This window comes from Schistocerca americana, chromosome 4 (assembly GCF_021461395.2).
Source record: "Schistocerca americana isolate TAMUIC-IGC-003095 chromosome 4, iqSchAmer2.1, whole genome shotgun sequence".
NCBI lineage: Eukaryota > Metazoa > Arthropoda > Insecta > Orthoptera > Acrididae > Schistocerca > Schistocerca americana.
The window spans coordinates 315,310,647-315,331,335 of NC_060122.1; the positions used below are offsets into that span (position 1 = coordinate 315,310,647).

Genomic DNA, 20,689 nt, shown 5'->3' on the forward strand with positions numbered 1-20,689 from the left:
GGCAAGAGACTGAAAATAGTCGAAATATGCCATTCTGGCACCCTCTAAGGTACAAACATTTGCAATAATTCTGAGGGCAAAACAGGCTGAATTAAGTTTCTGTGCAAGTTTTATTACGTGGTCATTAAAATTTAAGTTTTCATCCACATGAATCCCCAGCAATTTTGTGGATGTCACTCTGTCTTAAGGCTTTGTCACCCCACACCAGATCGAGATTTATATTTTGACACCTTTTCCCAAACTGCTTATAATTTGTTTTATTTACATTCAATATCAACCTGTTTGCATTGAGCCAAGAATGGATGTAATTTAGTACTTTATCAGCAGTTGTTGGTAGCAATTGCTTTGGTGCACTTATTATCACAGCCGGCCGGAGTGGCCGTGCGGTTCTGGGCGCTACACTCTGGAACCGAGCGACCGCTACGGTCGCAGGTTCGAATCCTGCCTCGGGCATGGATGTGTGTGATGTCCTTAGGTTAGTTAGGTTTAATTAGTTCTAAGTTCTAGGCGACTGATGACCTTAGAAGTTAAGTCGCATAGTGCTCAGAGCCATTTGAACCATTTGAACTTATTATCACACTAGTATCATCTGCAAATATTATTGCTTTGGCTGCATCATCTGAGGCGTGAAAATCATTTATATAGACAAGAAACAATATGGGCCCTAGGATGCTGCCTTGTGGTACTCCTATTTCTACATTTTTGCCTCTGATATCAACTGGTTCTAAAAGAATTATGTATCATAGGAACATCAGTGGCCTATGAAGGAATATTTTCCAAAGCAGGCAAAATGTGCACTAAGAGAAAGAGACATTGACTAAAATTGGTAAAATTTCATTTATAAATGACAACTGTCATCAAGCGCCGGCACGTCGGCCTGAAACGTTACAGCAGAGAGGGCTGTGACAGGACGTCAGCAATTGATACGCTGACTAGGACGACACCACGACAGGAGCGGCCCCTATACGAAGAGAATGTAAGCGCCGCTCCCCCTAGCCGCGGACGCACTGGAAGACGAGCCGTGATATACACATTATAGCAGTGACTTGTGAACTGTATTATTTGCTTGCATGAAGTTGTATACATCGAAGTGCACTGATTATTTGAACGTCGCGATTTGCTTGCGATCCATCTTTATAAATACGTAAAGTATTATCTATTTAACTTACTGTAATAAACTCCATTAATAAGATTTGCTTGAATTATTGTCTAGCTATCCGAGAAAATAGCCTCCTAGGCACCCTATATTAAAAGAGTGAGAAGGATACCACGTTGGCCGGAACAACAATATTTATTAATTTTTTTCTTTATGGGAACACATCATACAGTAATACTAACTGTAAGTCATGCTGCAGATACACTTCAATTACAGCTGTTATAATTTTTGTATTTTTTTCCAATAAAAGAATCAACACATAACAAGAGTAGTCTTCATTCTTAAAATTTTTCTGCTTGATAAAAAATATTTAGGATTTTGTTGTTATATATTTTTACAGCAAACGAAATTTAAAACGCCTATATCTGAAAATTACTAGGGACAAAATTATTACTCCTCTTTATATGTTCTTTGAAAAGCCCAAATCAGATAAAAATACAGATTTAGTGACCTAAATTAAAAAGGCAATCTTTCTTCTACTTATTTTTGTGGTGGAGGTGAGTGCTGAGTCATGAAAAAGAGCTAGTTCAGTTCAGTGCGTCATCAGTTCAAAACTGATCTGTGAAAAGAATAGTTTTGTCAATCTATACGCGGAATGGTAACATATGGAAGTTTGGATTTGGCCAGGTCAAAGTGGCAAAGCGGGGAGTTCGCATCACGGTCCGGCACAAATTTTCATAGTCACTAATACAATGTGTATCTGGAATTTCGCCCTGTTCACAAATACAAATATAATTCTTACGTTCCGTACACCTGATGAGTGCAGCAGAGCCTGTCCCTTCAGATATGCATGCTCGTCTGAAGGAATCTAGATATAATGCCTTGACTTTCTTCATATGTCTCTCACTGTTTGAGATTCAACATATGATTCTTATACCTCATACAGCTGATGGTCGTAGTAATGCCTGTTCCTTCAGACATGCGGGCATATCTGAAAGACGTTGCACGGTACATTGAAACAACAGAGGCACTGCAATATGGAACTTTCACATTCAGACCAGATGTATAGTATGGCATCAAAGTTACCAGACATGTTAAAAGACAAAACGTATGTAGTTTGCATTATTATCTTGCATCTGCTGATCCAAGCGTAACACCATCACTTTTCTCTAGTTGATTCCCATATTATGATGCCAAACATTAGAACTATGCTAGTCTCACAATGACTGTCACTCAGTCCTTCACTGCGCAAAGATTTCGAACTTACTTGCCCATATGCCAGTACTGTTGCATTGTATCCTTCCAAGGAACCATCAACCAAACTGCTGACACAGGTACCATAAATTTCATCTTGCATTACAGGCATATCAAATACATAGTCATATGTGAATGCCTTATCCGAGCCCAGAGTCACCTGCGGCTCTCCTGGTGTCACAGCAGTACATACACGACACATGTCTATTACTTCTCGAGGGATCTGTGGTCGGATTCTGAAACAAAAATAAGAAGCATGCTCAGTATTCAAAAATAGATTACTTTTCTGCAGAGCTATGAGTAAAAGTTATTTTAAAGGAACTAATGTAGATGAATTATATTCTACCGGCTAAAAAGTACATAATTGGAAGTATCTCAATATTTAGTGCAGTGTAACTTTTTTAGGCGTCCAGGAGGGGGTGTGAGTTGAATGTTCTGTCAACAAGTAGGTGATATCACTGAGGTTGTGCCAGTTCATAAGATGTACATTGTAAAGGGTAAACAGTGGATTTTGATAATGTTTTGAAGACAACTTAGACAAAAATTATTTAAACACGTTCAAAGCCATAAGAATAACGCTCAGAAAATTTATTAGTCGTTATAGATAAAACATTTAATGTGGGGGAGAAAAATAGGGGAAACAAGGAAAGAGTATGTAGTATACCCTTAAAATTCCAGTGACCTTTAAAAGTTTAGCCCCCAGTAGGCCTAACGGCCTCCGACGGATATTTTTACGACCACTGTTTTTAGACCATGTTACATGGTTGCAGGCGGTACACCATTCCTCGCAGACACATCGGATCGACAACGCTAAAACAGCAACAAATTGGGAGGTTCATTCACGTACGCAGAAGACAGCTCCTTCCTGCCATGTCTCCACAGTAACCCATCTTACTGCGCTGCTTCCACTCATATGACTGCCTGTTACCATTTCTACAACTTCTACAGAGCTCCAAAGCGATGAGCGTGCTCTTTTAAGGTAGTGACCAATATTTTGTCCCGCGATCTTAATTAAGAAACTATGTGTAAATATTTCTAGTGACTTCGTATGGTACGGAGAATGAACGTGTGAGCAACGTTGCTGCGCTATCTGCAGTGGGTGTCATTGGCGCATCCGGAGATGCACTTGACGATTTTGGCTACAGCTGTCAGTGCCTCACGAGCTATGAGCAATATACGCCAACATTCCGCGCGCCAGGTGTTTACTACGTACCGCGTCCTTGCAGGGAACGTTTCAGAACTCGCTTCGTGTCCTTTACAGGCAGTGAGTGACGCAGTGCGCACTACGAAGCTGTTTGCAACAGAACTTGTGATGACAACAACGGTGGGATGCTGCGCAGATCGTAATTCTTACGCCTAGTGAGTGCCTGCAGAACAGTCAAATGAGTGTTCGACAACCAAATAAGCGGCAGAACACTTATTAGTTCAACAGAAGTGAGTGAGAGTGTGTGTGTGTGTGTGTGTGTGTGTGTGTGTGTGTGTGTGTGTGTGTTATAGAAGTCCTCCATTAAATTTCTGGTATGCAGCGGCGCAAACAAAATTTCTTACATTGATATATAGGCCGCGTATCGTCTGAGGATGGAAGACATTTTATTTGCACGGCTGCATGCCCGAAATTTAATGGACTATTCATTAGAAATCCCGTTCAATTTCGGATATAGTACAATCAGTAACAACAGAGGTTGGCAAAAAATATGTTGAACTGAATGTTCAAAATTGATTCGTGTGCAAATGGGTTGGAAACCGCATGTGATCCGACTTTGTTTTTTTTTTTTTTTTTTTTTTTTTTTTTTTTTTTTTTTTTTTTTTTTTTTTTTGGCCATCAGTCTACTGACTGGTTTGATGCGGCCCGCCACGAATTCCTTTCCTGTGCTAACCTCTTCATCTCAGAGTAGCACTTGCAACCTACGTCCTCAATTATTTGCTTGACGTATTCCAATCTCTGTCTTCCTCTACAGTTTTTGCCCTCTACAGCTCCCTCTGTAGTACCATGGAAGTCATTCCCTCATGTCTTAGCAGATGTCCTATCATCCCGTCCCTTCTCCTTATCAGTGTTTTCCACATATTCCTTTACTCTCCGATTCTGCGTAGAACCTCCTCATTCCTTAGCTTATCAGTCCATCTAATTTTCAACATTCGTCTATAGCACCACATCTCAAATGCTTCGATTCTCTTCTGTTGCCGGCCGAAGTGGCCGTGCGGTTAAAGGCGCTGCAGTCTGGAACCGCAAGACCGCTACGGTCGCAGGTTCGAATCCTGCTTCGGGCATGGTTGTTTGTGATGTCCTTAGGTTAGTTAGATTTAACTAGTTCTAAGTTCTAGGGGACTAATGACCTCAGCAGTTGAGTCCCATAGTGCTCAGAGCCATTTGAACCATCTCTTCTGTTCCGGTTTTCCCACAGTCCATGTTTCACTACCATACAATGCTGTACTCCAGACGTACATCCTCAGAAATTTCTTCCTCAAATTAAGGCCGGTATTTGATATTAGTAGACTTCTCTTGGCCAGAAATGCCTTTTTTGCCATAGCGAGTCTGCTTTTGATGTCCTCCTTGCTCCGTCCGTCATTGGTTATTTTACTGACTAGGTAGCAGAATTCCGTAACTTCATTGACTTCGTGACCATCAATCCTGATGTTAAGTTTCTCGCTGTTCTCATTTCTACTACTTCTCATTACCTTCGTCTTTCTCCGATTTACTCTCAAACCATACTGTGTACTCATTAGACTGTTCATTCCGTTCAGCAGATCATTTACTTCTTCTTCACTTTCACTCAGGATAGCAATGTCATCAGCGAATCGTATCATTGATATCCTTTCACCTTGTGTTTTAATTCCACTACTGAACCTTTCTTTTATTTCCATCATTGCTTCCTCGATGTACAGATTGAAGACTAGGGGAGAAAGGCTACAGCCTTGTCTTACACCCTTCTTAATACGAGCACTTCGTTCTTGATCGTCCACTCTTATTATTCCCTCTTGGTTGTTGTACATATTGTATATGACCCGTCTCTCCCTATAGCTTACCCCTACTTTTTTCAGAATCTCGAATAGCCTGCACCATTTTATATTGTCGAACGCTTTTTCCAGGTCGACAAATCCTATGAAAGTGTCTTGATTTTTCTTTAGCCTTGCTTCCATTATTAGCCGTAACGTCAGAATTGCCTCTCTCGTCCCTTTACTTTTCCTAAAGCCAAACTGATCCTCACCTAGCGCATTCTCAATTTTCTTTTCCATTTTTCTGTATATTATTCTTGTAAGCAGCTTCGATGCATGAGCTGTTAAGCTGATTGTGCGATAATTCTCGCACTTGTCAGCTCTTGCCGCCTTCGGAATTGTGTGGATGATGCTTTTCCGAAAGTCAGATGGTATATCGCCAGACTCATATATTCTACACACCAACGTGAATAGTCGTTTTGTCGCCACTTCCCCCAATGATTTCGAAAATTCTGATGGAATGTTATCTATCCCTTCTGCCTTATTTGACCGTAAGTCCTCCAAAGCTCTTTTAAATTCCGATTCTAATACTGGATCCCCTATCTCTTCTAACTCGACTCCTGTTTCTTCTTCTATCACATCAGACAAATCTTCACCCTCATAGAGGCTTTCAATGTATTCTTTCCACCTAGCTGCTCTCTCCTCTGCATTTAACAGTGGAATTCCCGTTGCACTCTTAATGTTACCACCGTTGCTTTTAATGTCACCAAAGGTTGTTTTGACTTTCCTGTATGCTGAGCCTGTCCTTCCGACAATCATATCTTTTTCGATGTCTTCACATTTTTCCTGCAGCCATTTCGTCTTAGCTTCCCTGCACTTCCTATTTATTTCATTCCTCAGCGACTTGTATTTCTGTATTCCTGATTTTCCCGGAACATGTTTGTACTTCCTCCTTTCATCAATCAACTGAAGTATTTCTTCTGTTACCCATTGTTTCTTCGCAGCTACCTTCTTTGTACCTATGTTTTCCTTCCCAACTTCTGTGATGGCCCTTTATAGAGATGTCCATTCCTCTTCAACTGTACTGCCTACTGCGCTATTCCTCATTGCTGTATCTATAGCGTTAGAGAACTTCAAACGTATCTCGTCATTCCTTAGTACTTCCGTATCCCACTTCTTTGCGTATTGATTCTTCCTGACCAATGTCTTGAACTTCAGCCTACTCTTCATCGCTACAATATTGTGATCTGAGTCTATATCTGCTCCTGGGTACGCCTTACAATCCAGTATCTGATTTCGGAATCTCTGTCTGACCATGATGTAATCTAATTGAAATCTTCCCGTATCTCCCGGCCTTTTCCAAGTATACCACCTCCTCTTGTGATTCTTGAACAGGGTATTCGCTATTACTAGCTGAAACTTCTTACAGAACTCGATTAGTCTCTCTCCTCTTTCATTCCTCGTCCCAAGCCCATATTCTCCTGTAACCTTTTCTTCTACTCCTTCCCCTACAACTGCATTCCAGTCGCCCATGACTATTAGATTTTCGTCCCCCTTTACATACTGCATTACCCTTTCAATATCCTCATACACTTTCTCTATCTGTTCATCTTCAGCTTGCGACGTCGGCATGTATACCTGAACTATCGTTGTCGGTGTTGGTCTGCTGTCGATTCTGATTAGAACAACCCGGTCACTGAACTGCTCACAGTACACACACACCCCCTGCCCTACCTTCCTATTCATAACGAATCCTGCACCTGTTATACCATTTTCTGCTGCTGTTGATATTACCCGATACTCTTCTGACCAGAAATCCTTCTCTTCCTTCCACTTCACTTCGACCTACACAACCACAATGATACCACCAGCAAGGTACCTTGGAACGCACACTTTCAGGAACTCATTTGATACAGGATGTTTTGGTGCAGCTCCACATGAAGTGTTCGTTTCATGGCAACGTTGCGTCGGAAATGGATCTGTCCCGCATCCTCGAACCTCATGCAGGGGTCGCTACTTCTAATGACTTCGTCGCCTATAGGACGCTCACCCCTTACTTCCCTATTTATGAACAGGTTTCCTAAAAATAGCTACCAATCACAAGTTTTAATAATTTTGTTAATTATTTAATACTGTACTTGTTTCGATGTATAACACTACCAAGCAAAAAAACGGCAGTACAAAAGTATCTAACAAATGTACGTAGATCTTGAAGTACCAGTAATAGATTTCTGTCTTTGCTTGTGTTTTGGTCTGTTCTGATCATTTGAAATGGCTGTCTTTTTGAGGCGTCTTCATTGTCGTCCATTGTTGTGGCTGTTCTGTTCATCTGAAATGGCTGTCTTCTTGTGGCGTCTTCACTTTCGTCCATTGTTGTGGCAGTCTGCATTTTTGCTGCCCATTGTTAACACACTTGTGACGAGCATACACTGAAGAGCGTGGAGGAGATGAGAGAAATCTTACTTGTGAGTCTTGAGGCTGTGTCCACTCTCCACAGCAATTGTCTGTGTGACATGGGAAGGCGAGAAAAGCTGATAATAGCTTTGTGAAGGTGTCAATTTTTTTCAAAACGACGTTTGTCTAACGACAAGATCATCGAAAAAGTTGCAATAATTGTCATTTACTGCGATTTGTCTATAAGTAAAAATGTAATACATCAAAAATTAAACTTCAAACTCAAACCGAAATCATTATATTTGTTTGACAACTGCTTCTACTCCACATAATATTTTAAATGTGTATAATGCGCGTATGTAGGCGTGTTTCACTGCAGTTCAATGGAAAATAACTATGCATAAAAAAGAATTACTGGTAGCACAGACTAGTACAAAAGACTATCGTAAAAGTTGTCAGTATGATATCATACTTTTCGGTGTCAACAAGCATTATGAGTTTAAACTAACTCGTTCGACACTACAGTGGGAGAACGCATTTATGATCCATTGAACAAGCTAACAATTAACAATCTTCTCTAAGTAACTCGACGGAATGCTGACCGATAACGTCGAAAACTACCGATGTCTCGACAGGTAACCATCCCTTTCATTTTATGGCATTTTGCAATTCGTGACAGGGATTTACATGTCGAAACACTGGAGTTTTTGACGAAGTTATCCAGCCGCATTCTCGGGAGTAATACAAGAGAATGGGAAAAGCTTAACTCTCCCTTGGGCAATCAGTTTAACATTATAGTTTGAATGCTTCACAGTCTTCATATTCCTAATCAATAAAAGCTAGGAAGTTCTCATGCAATTGATATGACTAAAATGTTTCTAAATCACGAGTGTTTAAAGCCAAGAAAGATCATTACTTCACTGTGTTTCGAAGTCTACATCGCAATACCATCTGCTATCTGAGTCCATGCCCGAACCATCTGATGGTAAATTTAGGATGATGCGTTCAAGACTTTTATCCATCTTCACCTCCTTGTGAAAGTCTTATTTCCGAAACTTTCCAGCGTGAAACACACTGTGTGCCCTTGCCTGAAGGGGGGATGTCGTCTATTGCTTCATGCACAAGTCACTACTGTTTTTCTTACACTTAAATAAAAGTTTACTCTCAGGAACCATATCAGAAGAAGAGCATGCAGAATAAGTATCCGAGAATCTTCTTCTATGGGAACTTTAAAACCGCCAGTCCCATCATTCATTTTCCAGCAGGTATTCATGGAATGATTCTGATTCACCAATGTTTCACCAAGTTAACACACCGTAGAACTACTTCCTCCTCTTGTATCGTGCGTCTTTATAACGGACGTCGTTCGTGCTAGGTATTTTAAAATTATTAGCATTGATGAAGCGCTACCTTTGAAGCCAGTCTGCTCATGCATAATTCTAAAAAGTTTTTGTGATGTTACATATTCCCTTCTTATATACATTTCAAACATGGAGCGTTTTAAAACTTCGTTGTCAAAACCACCTACTTGTGTCACAGGTTTCTTGCGATTTAGATGATTTTCAGGCGACACTAAAACAAATTTTCCTGGGGTTTCTACAGCTCCGACACTTTTGTTTACTATTTTCTATACAGTTCTCTTGCTAACACGTGCTTCTACAGTTCGTTCTTGAGTCTCCAAAATGTCAAAAACTGAAGTACCGATTTCAGTTTCACATTTGAAGAAGTTGTAAATGCGGGACGTACACCTTGTGGACGGCTTGTGAAGCATCTTTATTGCATCTGCATGATTACTCTGCAATTCACAATTGTATGGCACAGCGTTCGTAGAACCACCTTCAAGTTATTCCCCCTTTCGAATAGCGCGCAGGAAACACGACCGCTTTAATCTTTCCGTGCGAGCTCTAATTTCTTTTATTTTATTATGATGATCAGTCCTCCACTACGTAGATGGGTGCCAACAAAGTATTTTCACACCCAGAGGAGAAAGGTGGCGACTGAAACTTCATGAGAAACTCCTGACACAACGAAAAACGCCATTGTTTCGATCACTGCCACCCCAATGCGCTTATGATATCCGAGGCAGTCTCTCCTCTACTTCGCGAAAATACGAAATGAGCTGCCCTTCTTTTAATTTTTTCTATCAATCCGATCTGCTATGGATCCCATCCCCAACAGCAGTAATCTAGAAGAGGATGGAAAAACATACTGTAAGTAGTTCTTCAGTAGACCTGCTTCATTTTATGATTGTTCTGCCAATAAACCGCAGTCTTTGGAATGCTTTGCACAACGCTATCTAAGTGATAGTTGCATTTTAAGTTATTCGTAAGTATTTAATTGAATTTACAGCCTTTAGAATGGTTTGTTTTATCCTGTTAACTGAATTCACTCATGTGAGTGACTTCAGACTTTTCATTATTTAGTTTCAATTGCCACTTTTCTCACCATACAGAATCTTGTCTAAGTCGTTTTCTAATTTGTTTTAATCTCTGATGACTTTGTAAGATGGTAAATCACAGCATCATTTGCAAACAATCTAAGAGGGCTGCTCAGATTGTTTCCCACATCGTTTATTAGATCGGAAACAGAGGAGCGCCTGTAACACTTCCTTGCAAACGCCTGATATCACTTCTGTCTTATTCGATGATTTTCGTCGATTACTACATACAGTAGGAAATCACGAATCCAGTTGCACAATTACGACAACACTCCAAAGACATGCAATTTAATTAAAGTTGCTTGCCGTCACGTGACATGGCAACAGCGCAGCATTCGGGAGAGATTCTCTCACAGTCTAGTTGGTAACTCGCAGCTAGCCGCTCGGAAAGAGAATGAATCTTGTTGGCTGCTAAGCTGTTAATGGTGGGAGATGCGCAGAACGGCTGAAAATAGAGCCGCCTTCCAACATGACTATAATATCGTGTTAGGGCCCCCGCCAACACGCACAAGTGCTGCAACACGAGATGGCATGGCCTCCACTAATGTCTGAAATAGTGCTGGAGGGAAATGGCCCCATGAATCCCGCAGGGCTGTCCGGAAATCCGTAAGAGTTCGAGAGGGTAAATATCTCTTCTGAACAGCACGTTGCAAGGCATCCCGGACATGCTCAATAAAATTCATGTCTGGCGGCCAGTGGAAGTGTTCAAACCAGAGGAAGTGTTTTAACTCAGAAGAGTGTTCCTGGAACGACTCTCTAGCAATTCTGGCGTGCGGGTGTCGCATTGTCCAGATGGAATTGCCCAATTCCGTTGGAATACACAATGGTCATGAATGGATGCAGGTGATCAGACAGGATGCTTACATACGTGTCAACTTTCAGAGTCGTATCAGGGGTCCCATATCACTAACTGCACGTGCCCCGCACCATTACAGAGCCTCCACCTGCTTTAACAGTCTCCTTCTGGCATGCAGGGGCCATGGATTCATGAGGTTGTCTCCATACCCCAACAAGTCGATCCACTCGATACAACTACATAAGGGGGAGGGGGGCAGCTTATTACAGAGTAAAAAGCCATAGGTCAACCTGGTATGCAGGATGGTACATTTCTGCCAAGAGAGGCGCAGCGAAAAAATGAAATGAAATGTCGTGTGGCTAGGGCCTCCCGTCGGGTACACCGTTCGCCTGGTGCAGGTCTTTCAAGTTGACGCCACTTCGGCGACCTGCGCGTCGATGGGGATGAAATGATGATGATTAGGACAACACAACACCCAGTCCCTGAGCGGAGAAAATCTCCGACCCAGCCGGGAATCGAACCCGGACCCTTAGGATTGACAGTCTGTCACGCTGACCCCTCAGCTACCGGGGGCGGACGGCGCAGCGAAGAACGTCACGTTGTGGGAGTCTCCTTGATCGCACGAAGTTTATCAGACATATGGATGCGCCCCCCCCCCCCCCCAAGAGTCGGCCCATGTCTGTGCTACCAGTGAGGTCACGGAAAATGGGAAGGGTAGGTGGCTGCAAGTTCTCTTGACTTGATGCCACTTCGTAGACTTCTGGGGGTCCGTCGCTACTAATTTATCCAAACAGCTCCCCTGTTTTTACCGAGGCTGGGTGGATCCCTTCCGTAGTTTTCCACAATACAAAATTCCAAGAGGGGCACCAATAATCGAATCTAGCTCCGAGTCACTATCCGGAAACGCTCCCCACTTAATCACGAAAGCAGTCATTCCGCCACGCATGGATGCGTACGCGTCGAAAGATTATCTGTATTTTGTGAACATGATTTTATACGTTTGTTTACTTCTTATACGCTTTAAAAAGCAAACGAAAACATGTAAAACTCTTTTTTAAAAATTGGGGCACCGGAAATTTGCCACATTTGGCCGTTACTTTAGTAAAATCAAATCTCTGTTTATACATCACTTGTAGGCCGATATGAATAGTTGTGCTGTCGTTCACAAGTACTAAAATGTTATAGACTGTACAATCTGCGAAAATTAAGCGACTAAAATAAGGAATTTATTTAAACTGAAAACGCATATTGCAATTTTATTTGAAAGCAGTAAGGTACAATTATAGCGTTGTACTTTTACGATTGTTTGAATCTACTGCCCACACTGCTACGGAAAATAAGCTAGAAAAACGGCATCAGGTGGCATTGGCCGACTACACACTTGATGTCGGTATCACAAGTGCACTGGCTTAAAGCTGTGTATTTGCATGTTGCAACCCGTGTCTAAAGCCTTGCTGCTTTTATAATTGATGCTGATACTACGTTATTAACACATAAATCACACTGCATTGGAAGGACTCCTGGGATATTATCGTCATGCCGTTGGTGAAGTAATCCCCTAAGGCAACGCTGTGACTACACTGACAGGCTCCCAAACTAAGGTACTGATATTACGAAACTTTGAAAGGCTTTTAAACCAAGCGATGGTGTCACCTTCAAAGATCGTCACGAAATCGCGCAACCTGCCGCTCCTAGCCAACACTATTAAGTCACGGCTTGTCGTCACTGCAGCAGGCGGTGACGTTTTCAAGTATACAAACGCAGCCTTGCCTTTCGCCGCTGAGAAGACGTGGCACCATTCCTACGATTTCCTTAGTTACTGCTAGAGGATGCTTCTACATCACAAGGCTGTGACTAATGCCAGGTTATAGGAATTCTTATGACTGTAGTCTTCTCGCAAGACGTATCCAATTAACATTTCAAAAAAACAGTAAAAGAGCTTAGCATAATCGCGGATAGGCATCCAGATTGGAAAGAACTCTTGCTTTTTGCAGGAAATCTCTCGTGCCTACAGTAAATCCAAATATTAAGAAGAATATTTTCAACTCAAAATTTACTGCAGTTTTTAGTCCCACCAAATCGTTACAATTGTGATGTGCTTCAACACGGCAGAAATGGCGAAAATTTCACATAACTCGGGCTAGCGATCACACGACTCGAGCTAGCGATGAATGCTTGCGTAAGGTATGTGTGCTACATTTGGCCGTTTGATCACATCAGTCCGGCCTACACTCTGGTTAGATGTGACAGGGTAGGTAGAGTGATTTTCGCTTCGCTCTGCTTACTTCATCGGTTTCTTAGTCAGCAGTGCCGTCAGCATCTCTCCTCACGTATTAGATACCTAATGTCATTCAGCGACTGAAATACCAGATAGAATATGCCTAGGATCTTGGCTGTACCTTTGCACAGCACTAAGTTTTTCTCCATCTCCTTTTCCATTTCAACCATACGACTATGGAACGAATTACCCTGCTACCCGCGTCGTATTCAAAACCATGCCGCAGACGAGAGGCGATTAAAGCTTTAATATTTTGTCATCGACGTAACTTCCGTCTCTATGCTTTTTTTCATCTCCATTTCTGTTTCCTTCTTTTTGTCTCAACTGCTTATCTTACCCTGTTACTTTTCGCTCTGCCTATGACTAGTAAACACTTCACATTGATTCCTTTCGCACTGCTGTCAGGAGTTTCTTATTGTATGATAGCGGAGCAAACACTGGTAGCAGTTACTTCTGTAAAATATCTGGGCGTATGACTACGGAACGATTTGAAGTGGAATGATCATATAAAATTAATTGTTGGTAAGGCGGGTGCCAGGTTGAGATTCATTGGGAGAGTCCTTAGAAAATGTGGTCCATCAACAAAGGAGGTGGCTTACAAAACACTCGTTCGACCTATTCTTGAGTATTGCTCATCAGTGAGGGATCCGATTTTGCACAACACAAACACATAATTTTTAACCCGTATTTTTGGGGTTTGTTTTGCAGATATACTCTAAAAGAACAGCGTCCACGAAAACCTACTAGCATTTCAAAATCAACTGTTACAAATTGTAAGCAGATATAATATGTTGCGGAGTTCGACATTAACTTGTTAAACAATTCAGAAATAGCTGCCAACTTGTCATTTGATTGTTTTCTCTGTTCCCTTGTCGCTCTGTTATCAAATCCGATAACAGACAGAAGAAAAAGAAACCGTTCCTTGGACACTGTTGCTCTAAATATTGGTCTTCCTGTTAGCTGCGTAGCAAAAAGCGAGTCTGCATTCTCATGATCAGATTTACAAGCAACTTGTGAGAGAAATCAATCCGAAAAAAACTCGTTTCTTCTAGACACACAAGTCGCAGTCACAACATAATTTGCACTCACTTCAGAAATTTGTGCGTTTCTGTGCTCTACTATAGTGTTCAGCATATCATCTGTAATAAGCAGAGACCATGCTTCAAGTGGTATAGAAGGCTTACATTGGCCAGCAGGACCAATCAGTCCCTGTAATTTAACAATAATATTAGATTTTCTCGTTCTAGAACTACTGGGCGGGTTTCGCGACCATTTAAACCTGTTTTGTTTCGCGACCATTTAAACCTGTTTTTCCCATAGTAGTCTTGTGAGACATCCAAATCAGAAATTGTTGTGTCTGTATTGTGAGCACTGTGTTCACTTTCGCAATCACTTGTATTGGAATCATGTTCCTGGTTTCGTTCTACTCTGTAACAAACAATGTCACGACTTGCACTAACACGTTTCCTTGAAGACAATTGACTTCTAAGAGAAGACATACAATCTTTGGCGCAAGAGAGGCGTCATTCCAGAGACAAATAAGATAATGTTTATGCTGGGGTAAAAACTGACCCTACGATAGTAACTGGGGGTTAATGCATACAGGCACTTCACGGTAATTGCTAGTTTTATTTAGACAGAACTGGAATGAAGTAAGAAATGGTCGTGGCCGTTGTTTTGCATATTGTGCTGTGTTCGAGGTTTACTTAAAACAAATTCATAAAATGTGGTGATGCAAACTGACAATGCAGAAATGACTGAAGTTTAACAATACTCTCCCGCTGACGAACTTGTTATAATAAACAGCTAAAGAAATTACACTGACCGATAGGTTTCTGAAAAATGCTACAAGCTGTTGAAAAAATTTTTATCTATAGGATGAATCATACTATTAGGTCTGGGTGGATCCGAATTATATCGTCTTTTCGTGGTGTTCCTAAAGACAGAGGTGTCGTTATGTCCAGGGCTATGAGCCCGGCAAAAACAATGATTTATTGTCTGCAAATCGTAAGAAGACGTTTCGGATGTAGCACTGAAAATTATTCTCTCCCAGATTTTGCTACGTCGATAATAAGATTTTTGCAAGTAAGCACCCTTTTTTTAAAAAATTTTTGGTCCTAACTTGCCTCGATGTTCCGGAAGACAGTTATAATGCTTGGGAAACGATAGTGGTATACGAATGCGTCACAGCATTCATCGACTGCACAAGCAACACTGCCTTTTTCTCGATCGAAACGATGAAGTGCGATTTGCCCGAAACCTGACCGATTGGCTTTATATGCAGTACTTTTAAGGGATGACAAGAAACTTCGTCTTCAAGCCAGCTACGATTTTTTTCTATAGTATTACCTATCAACGACATTTCCCCTATACATTTACCGAAGTAAACCTCATAATTGCGCAAATCCTTCTTCCATGCGAATCCCTGACCTTTTTTAACCCTGCACTGCTACTGGTGGGTCTCCCAGACCCTGACTTGCGTGAGCGATTCGTTTTCGTTAGGTTCACAACACTGCACACGAGCAGCGTTCCTTGTAGCTTCCTACCTTACACAGCTGTGCCATTTGCTCGTCAAGTGACGGCGGAAGTCCACTATCAAGGAGTGCTTGTAGCGTGTTTGGGTCTGCCAGACCTACCACATCAAGTAGGCAAGTACTTGTTGGAGCTACAGGACCCAGAGTAGCAATGGTGGTATCATTTGTCCTAACACAAATACGTTCGTAGCGCACATTCAAATTGCTGAATCAGCCTATTTATTTCAGACGAGGGCTATAATGCATATAACAGAAGATCTGTGTAACAATGCACTGCGAAATGAAATCGTTAGTGACGAATCAGACGACGAAGGTGCAGACGTAGACGTCGAACTATATAGTGAACACGATACGGAAAGCGACGCAAGTGGGAATGACAGTGATAGATATCAGAACGATAAGAAATATTTTGTTAGTAGGGACAAGCGTACCAAATGGATGAAAGACATTCCTACTCCTCGTATCAGAAGGATGTCACATAATATTGTGTCATACATTCCTGGTGTGAGAGGACTGACAAAGAATGAAAGGTTTACAAATATGGTGGCTGTTTTTCACGGATGAAATAATGGATACAGTAGTGATACATACTAATCAATCTATCGAATCCGCTAAGACGAGATACTCTTCGTCTCAGACCTTCATTCATGAGATAGATAAATGTGAAATTGAAGCATTTCTTGGTCTGTTCTATTTGGGTGGAATCTACAAGGTTCGTAGGTTTAATTTAGCAGAATTCTGGAACAGAGATGGAGCAGGACTGGAATTATTCTACTCTACGATGACTCTACAGAGATTCAGGTTTCTGGCAGTGTCAGATTTGACGATAAGTCAACGAGGTCCGACAGGCGGAAATAGGATAAATTGGCTCCTATGCGAAATATATTTGACTTGTTCCCAAAAACTGCATAGAACACTATTCTCTTGGGGAATATGTCACTGTAGATGAAATGCTTGTCAAATTTCGAGGACGATGTAGTTTTCGAGTGTACATTCCTTCCAAACCTGGCAAATACGGAATAAAAGTGTTCGATCTAGCTGATGCAAGAACGGCGTCCACGTCAAATTTGGAAGTTTATTTAGGTGAGCAGCCAGATGAACCGTATAAGTTGATGTCGTCAAAAGGTTGTGTAATCATATTTCCAAAACATCAAGGAACATAACAATGGATAACTGGTTTACGAGCTGTGAACTGGCCCTGTCACTTCTGAAAGACAGTAAATTAACACTTTCGGGAACAGTGAGGAAGATCAAGACGGAAATTTCCCCAGAATTCGTGAACACAAGAGGTAGAAATGCTTTTACAAATATCTTTGGCTTTCAGAAGACGTGCACATTAGTGAATTATGTACCAAAGAAAAACACGTGCCTACTTCTAGTGAGTACTATGCACCATGACAACAAAATAGATACAACAACTGGGGCAGAAATGAAGCCGGAAATAACTCGGTAGAGTGCTACTAAAGGTGGGGTAGATTTAGCAGATCAGATGTGTGCCACCTATGATGCAGCAAGGACAACTGAAAGGTTGCCGTTGGCCTTATTCTCGTGCTTATTGAATGTAGCAGGCATAAATAGTATCATCTTCAGAGCTAACAACCATGGGGAGACCAAGAGGAGAGACTTTCTGAAATCACTTGGGAAGATTCTTGTCAGAGGCCAATTACTACACAGGGCTGGCAGTAAGCAAATCAACCGACCTCTCAAGAGATCATATATTTATATGGGTATGGTGTCTGTTCTTTCGGACATGTCCGAAAGAACAGACGCCATATCCATATAAATATATAGTTCTGGCAGTACCGACCATGACCTCCTCCTCCTGTGCGGATGCACACATATTCCCTGAACTCTTACGGGACTTGATAAGAATGTCTTCCACGAGTAATGAGTGTGTTGGGGTGGGACACTACAAATGTATTGTGTGGAGATGAGAATGTGGGTCTCGCGGGAGGCGTGCGCGAGATAGTTCCTGCAGTCGCGCTATCCTCTGTGCCCTCGGTGGCTCAGATGGGTTCGCCGGCACGGTAGCTCAGCGTGTTCGGTCAGAGGGTTAGCAGCCCTCCGTAATAAAGAAATGAGTTAATGGATAGACGACGAACTGAAACGGGTGTCTTGTGACGTCCGCCCCCGAGCAGATGCAACGAACTAAAACGAACAAAATGAGATATAAAAACAAATAAAAAAGATGGATATAGCGTCTGCCACGTAAGCAGGAGATCCCGGGTTCGAATCCCGGTCGGGGCACACATTTTCTCCTGTCCCCGTTGATATATATCAACGCCCATTAGCAGTTGAAGGTATTAATATCATTCTAATTTCGTTCTCAAGAGATTTGTCAACAGACTGGTGGGGGTCGAACAGCAAGACGATGGGAGTGTGTGAACCAGAGTACGGTGCCTAAGAGAGGACGGTGCTATGGGTGTCAAGATATCAAAACACAATATATTTGTTACAAATGCTCTAAGTTTACCAAAAACGACATGTGGAAACAGTACGTTCAAAAGACATAGTGGAGACTCCGTTTACTTACACCGTTTTCGTACGTGTTTTCTACTCGTCTGTTCACATTTGGTTTGGTTTTCGTAGCTTTCATTGTTCTACTTCGTGTGCTATGACACACAACAGTCACATTGTGTAACCATTTAACAAATCAGACTGATTCGCAGGTCGGGTCTGTGAGACCTCTCGTAGCAACAGTGGTACAAACGAAAACAGTAGAAACGCAGGGTTAAACAGGTCGAAGAAGCCTGGAATTCAGAAGTGTTCATCTCACTTGCAATTCACAGGGCCCAGTCTTGTTGGTCACCTGGTAACGGTGCTCTGATTCTCTCGACCAGTTCTAAATCTTTCGAATAGTTTTTCTTTCATACTTTTGTGAGTTTCGTAATTTATTTAAGTCATTCTTCCATTTATACAATTCATGTTCAGATTTTTCGAAACTAAATCGGCTTTGCACACTGCTTGTGTAGAACAGTTTTCTCCCTCCGTTTAAGCAAAGAAATTACAGCCATTCTTTCTCACAGAAAGCAGTTATTGTACTTGTTTTCTTTGTGCTTGGAAAGTAATCTGTTTTTGTTCTGGACTTTAATTAGCATAACAATCATTCATCGATCCACAATTCATGGATCCGTCAGAGTTATTTCCGTTTGCTCTAATGTTTCCACAATTTCTAACGCAAATATCGACATCATTTGAATGAACGTCTAAGAAATTAACTAATTAAGTAAAACTTAATGTAGGACTTCAGGAAAGGTAAGTGATTTTGATTGCATACGACGTTCTTCATACTGTCTTTAATCCATGCAAGGTTGAGAACAATAAATGGATTTCATATTACTGTGAAACTCTGGAACCTGTACAAAATAGATGGTATTAGTTAGTCTATATGAAGAAATTACAAAGAAAATTAATTCAGTTTTATCTCCATTGTTAACACCTAGAGATACCGCAAGGGCAATACTCATTATTATGGACATTAAATGAGATACAAATTCGAGGGAATAGTAACTGTGAGTAATTATGTCACAGAACGTATCAAAGGAAACTGAAATTCTGCTTTACAAATTACTATCGCGTTGGGCCATGTTATCTGTTAACCGATGTGACGTCAACCAAGGATGTGTGCCCGCGGTATTGCGCATGTGCTGCCTGCTACCGCTACGGCGGAGGTATACATTTTTCCAGCTGCCTGGTGAGATAAGAATTTGACAAATTTCAAATAAAAAAAAAAAAAGCTTGCAGTGTGTCTCAGCAACTAAAATTTTGTCATAGTGTTTCTTTCGGTGTATTCTTCCCGAATAAAAAAGTTTCAGGGCAGGTTGCGACCTATCGGATTGGACACTTCCCTTGTATTAAGCTTATGATTCGTAATTCTCTTTGTGCCCTGAGCATCCTCTCTGTGTGTCTTTCAGAGAAAACAACAATAAGAGAATTTACACCAACTACTTCCTCTGAATCGGCAGAGTAATTTTTTCTTTTTTTCTTTTTTAGACAAGATATTTTTGCCCACATTAAACTAATAGTGAAAGGATCAAACCTTTCCCTACACCTTTCCATTCAAATACTCTGATATTTCTTCCGATAGCATGACATTACAGACTATGCCACACGATCATTTCATTTTTCATTTCACAGACTACTTTTCAGTGATAGCGGTGGTACTGAAACAAAAGCATCGACAGTACATATCGGAACGTTCCTAGTAAGAACCAGTTTGCTTTAAATTTAACAAATTCTTTCTTAAAAAGAAGAGCAACTGATGTACGTGCATCATTATTTCTGAAGTCCAGAGCAAGGGCGGGTGTCGCGTAGGCGCGCTCACTGCGCATATTCTGAACTCGTAGCTAATCGACTTAGTTACACGGTTTGTCACGCAGTCGCCCAAGTTCTGTGTATTTGCGGCCATTACGTAAGTACCTGCACTTTGCAGTCGTCCTACAAGAGAGTCAAATATTGACTCGTGCCTCGAGCAACTTTCCCCGCTCTCCTGACCGTCCCTCTGTGACGAGAGATTTCTAAATACGAATATATTTTGTAACACATGAGCACATACTCAGGCTGAAGTACTAACGCTTTCAGTCAGCGGCTGTACGCTGAAAAATTCTAATGGAACACTGCGGTGATGACACAGCCCGCAGAGAAATGGTGTCACAGTAAAAGAGGGAAACTTAAAATACGCTATTTACAAAACGTTCTTTGATAGGAGTTGGAAACCGTGTGGTTGACCGGGAAACAGATGTCCGGCCTTCCCAGATAAGCAAATCAAACACACTCCGCGAACCAAGTTGGAATTTAAAGTTTCCCATTTCTCCACATTTCATGGTCGTGCGGTTCTAGGAGCTACAGTCTGGAGCCGAGCGACCGCTACGGTCGCAGGTTCGAATCCCGCCTCGGGCATGGATGTTAGGTTAGTTAGGTTTAATTAGTTCTAAGTTCTAGGCGACTGATGACCTCAGAAGTTAAG

At 41.6% G+C, this 20,689-nt stretch overlaps 1 protein-coding gene across 4 annotated transcripts in view; it reads right to left on the minus strand.

Annotated features, from left to right (window-relative positions):
- Window positions 1-20,689, minus strand: part of LOC124613188 (kinesin-like protein KIF21A) — a 504,551-nt gene that overhangs the window by 176,490 nt on the left and 307,372 nt on the right. For all 4 annotated transcript variants that reach the window (XM_047141839.1, XM_047141838.1, XM_047141840.1 and 1 more), the window contains exon 2: window positions 2,364-2,586. In XM_047141839.1, coding sequence (XP_046997795.1) covers window positions 2,364-2,586 — 223 coding nt within the window. The remainder of the gene's footprint in view (window positions 1-2,363; window positions 2,587-20,689) is intronic.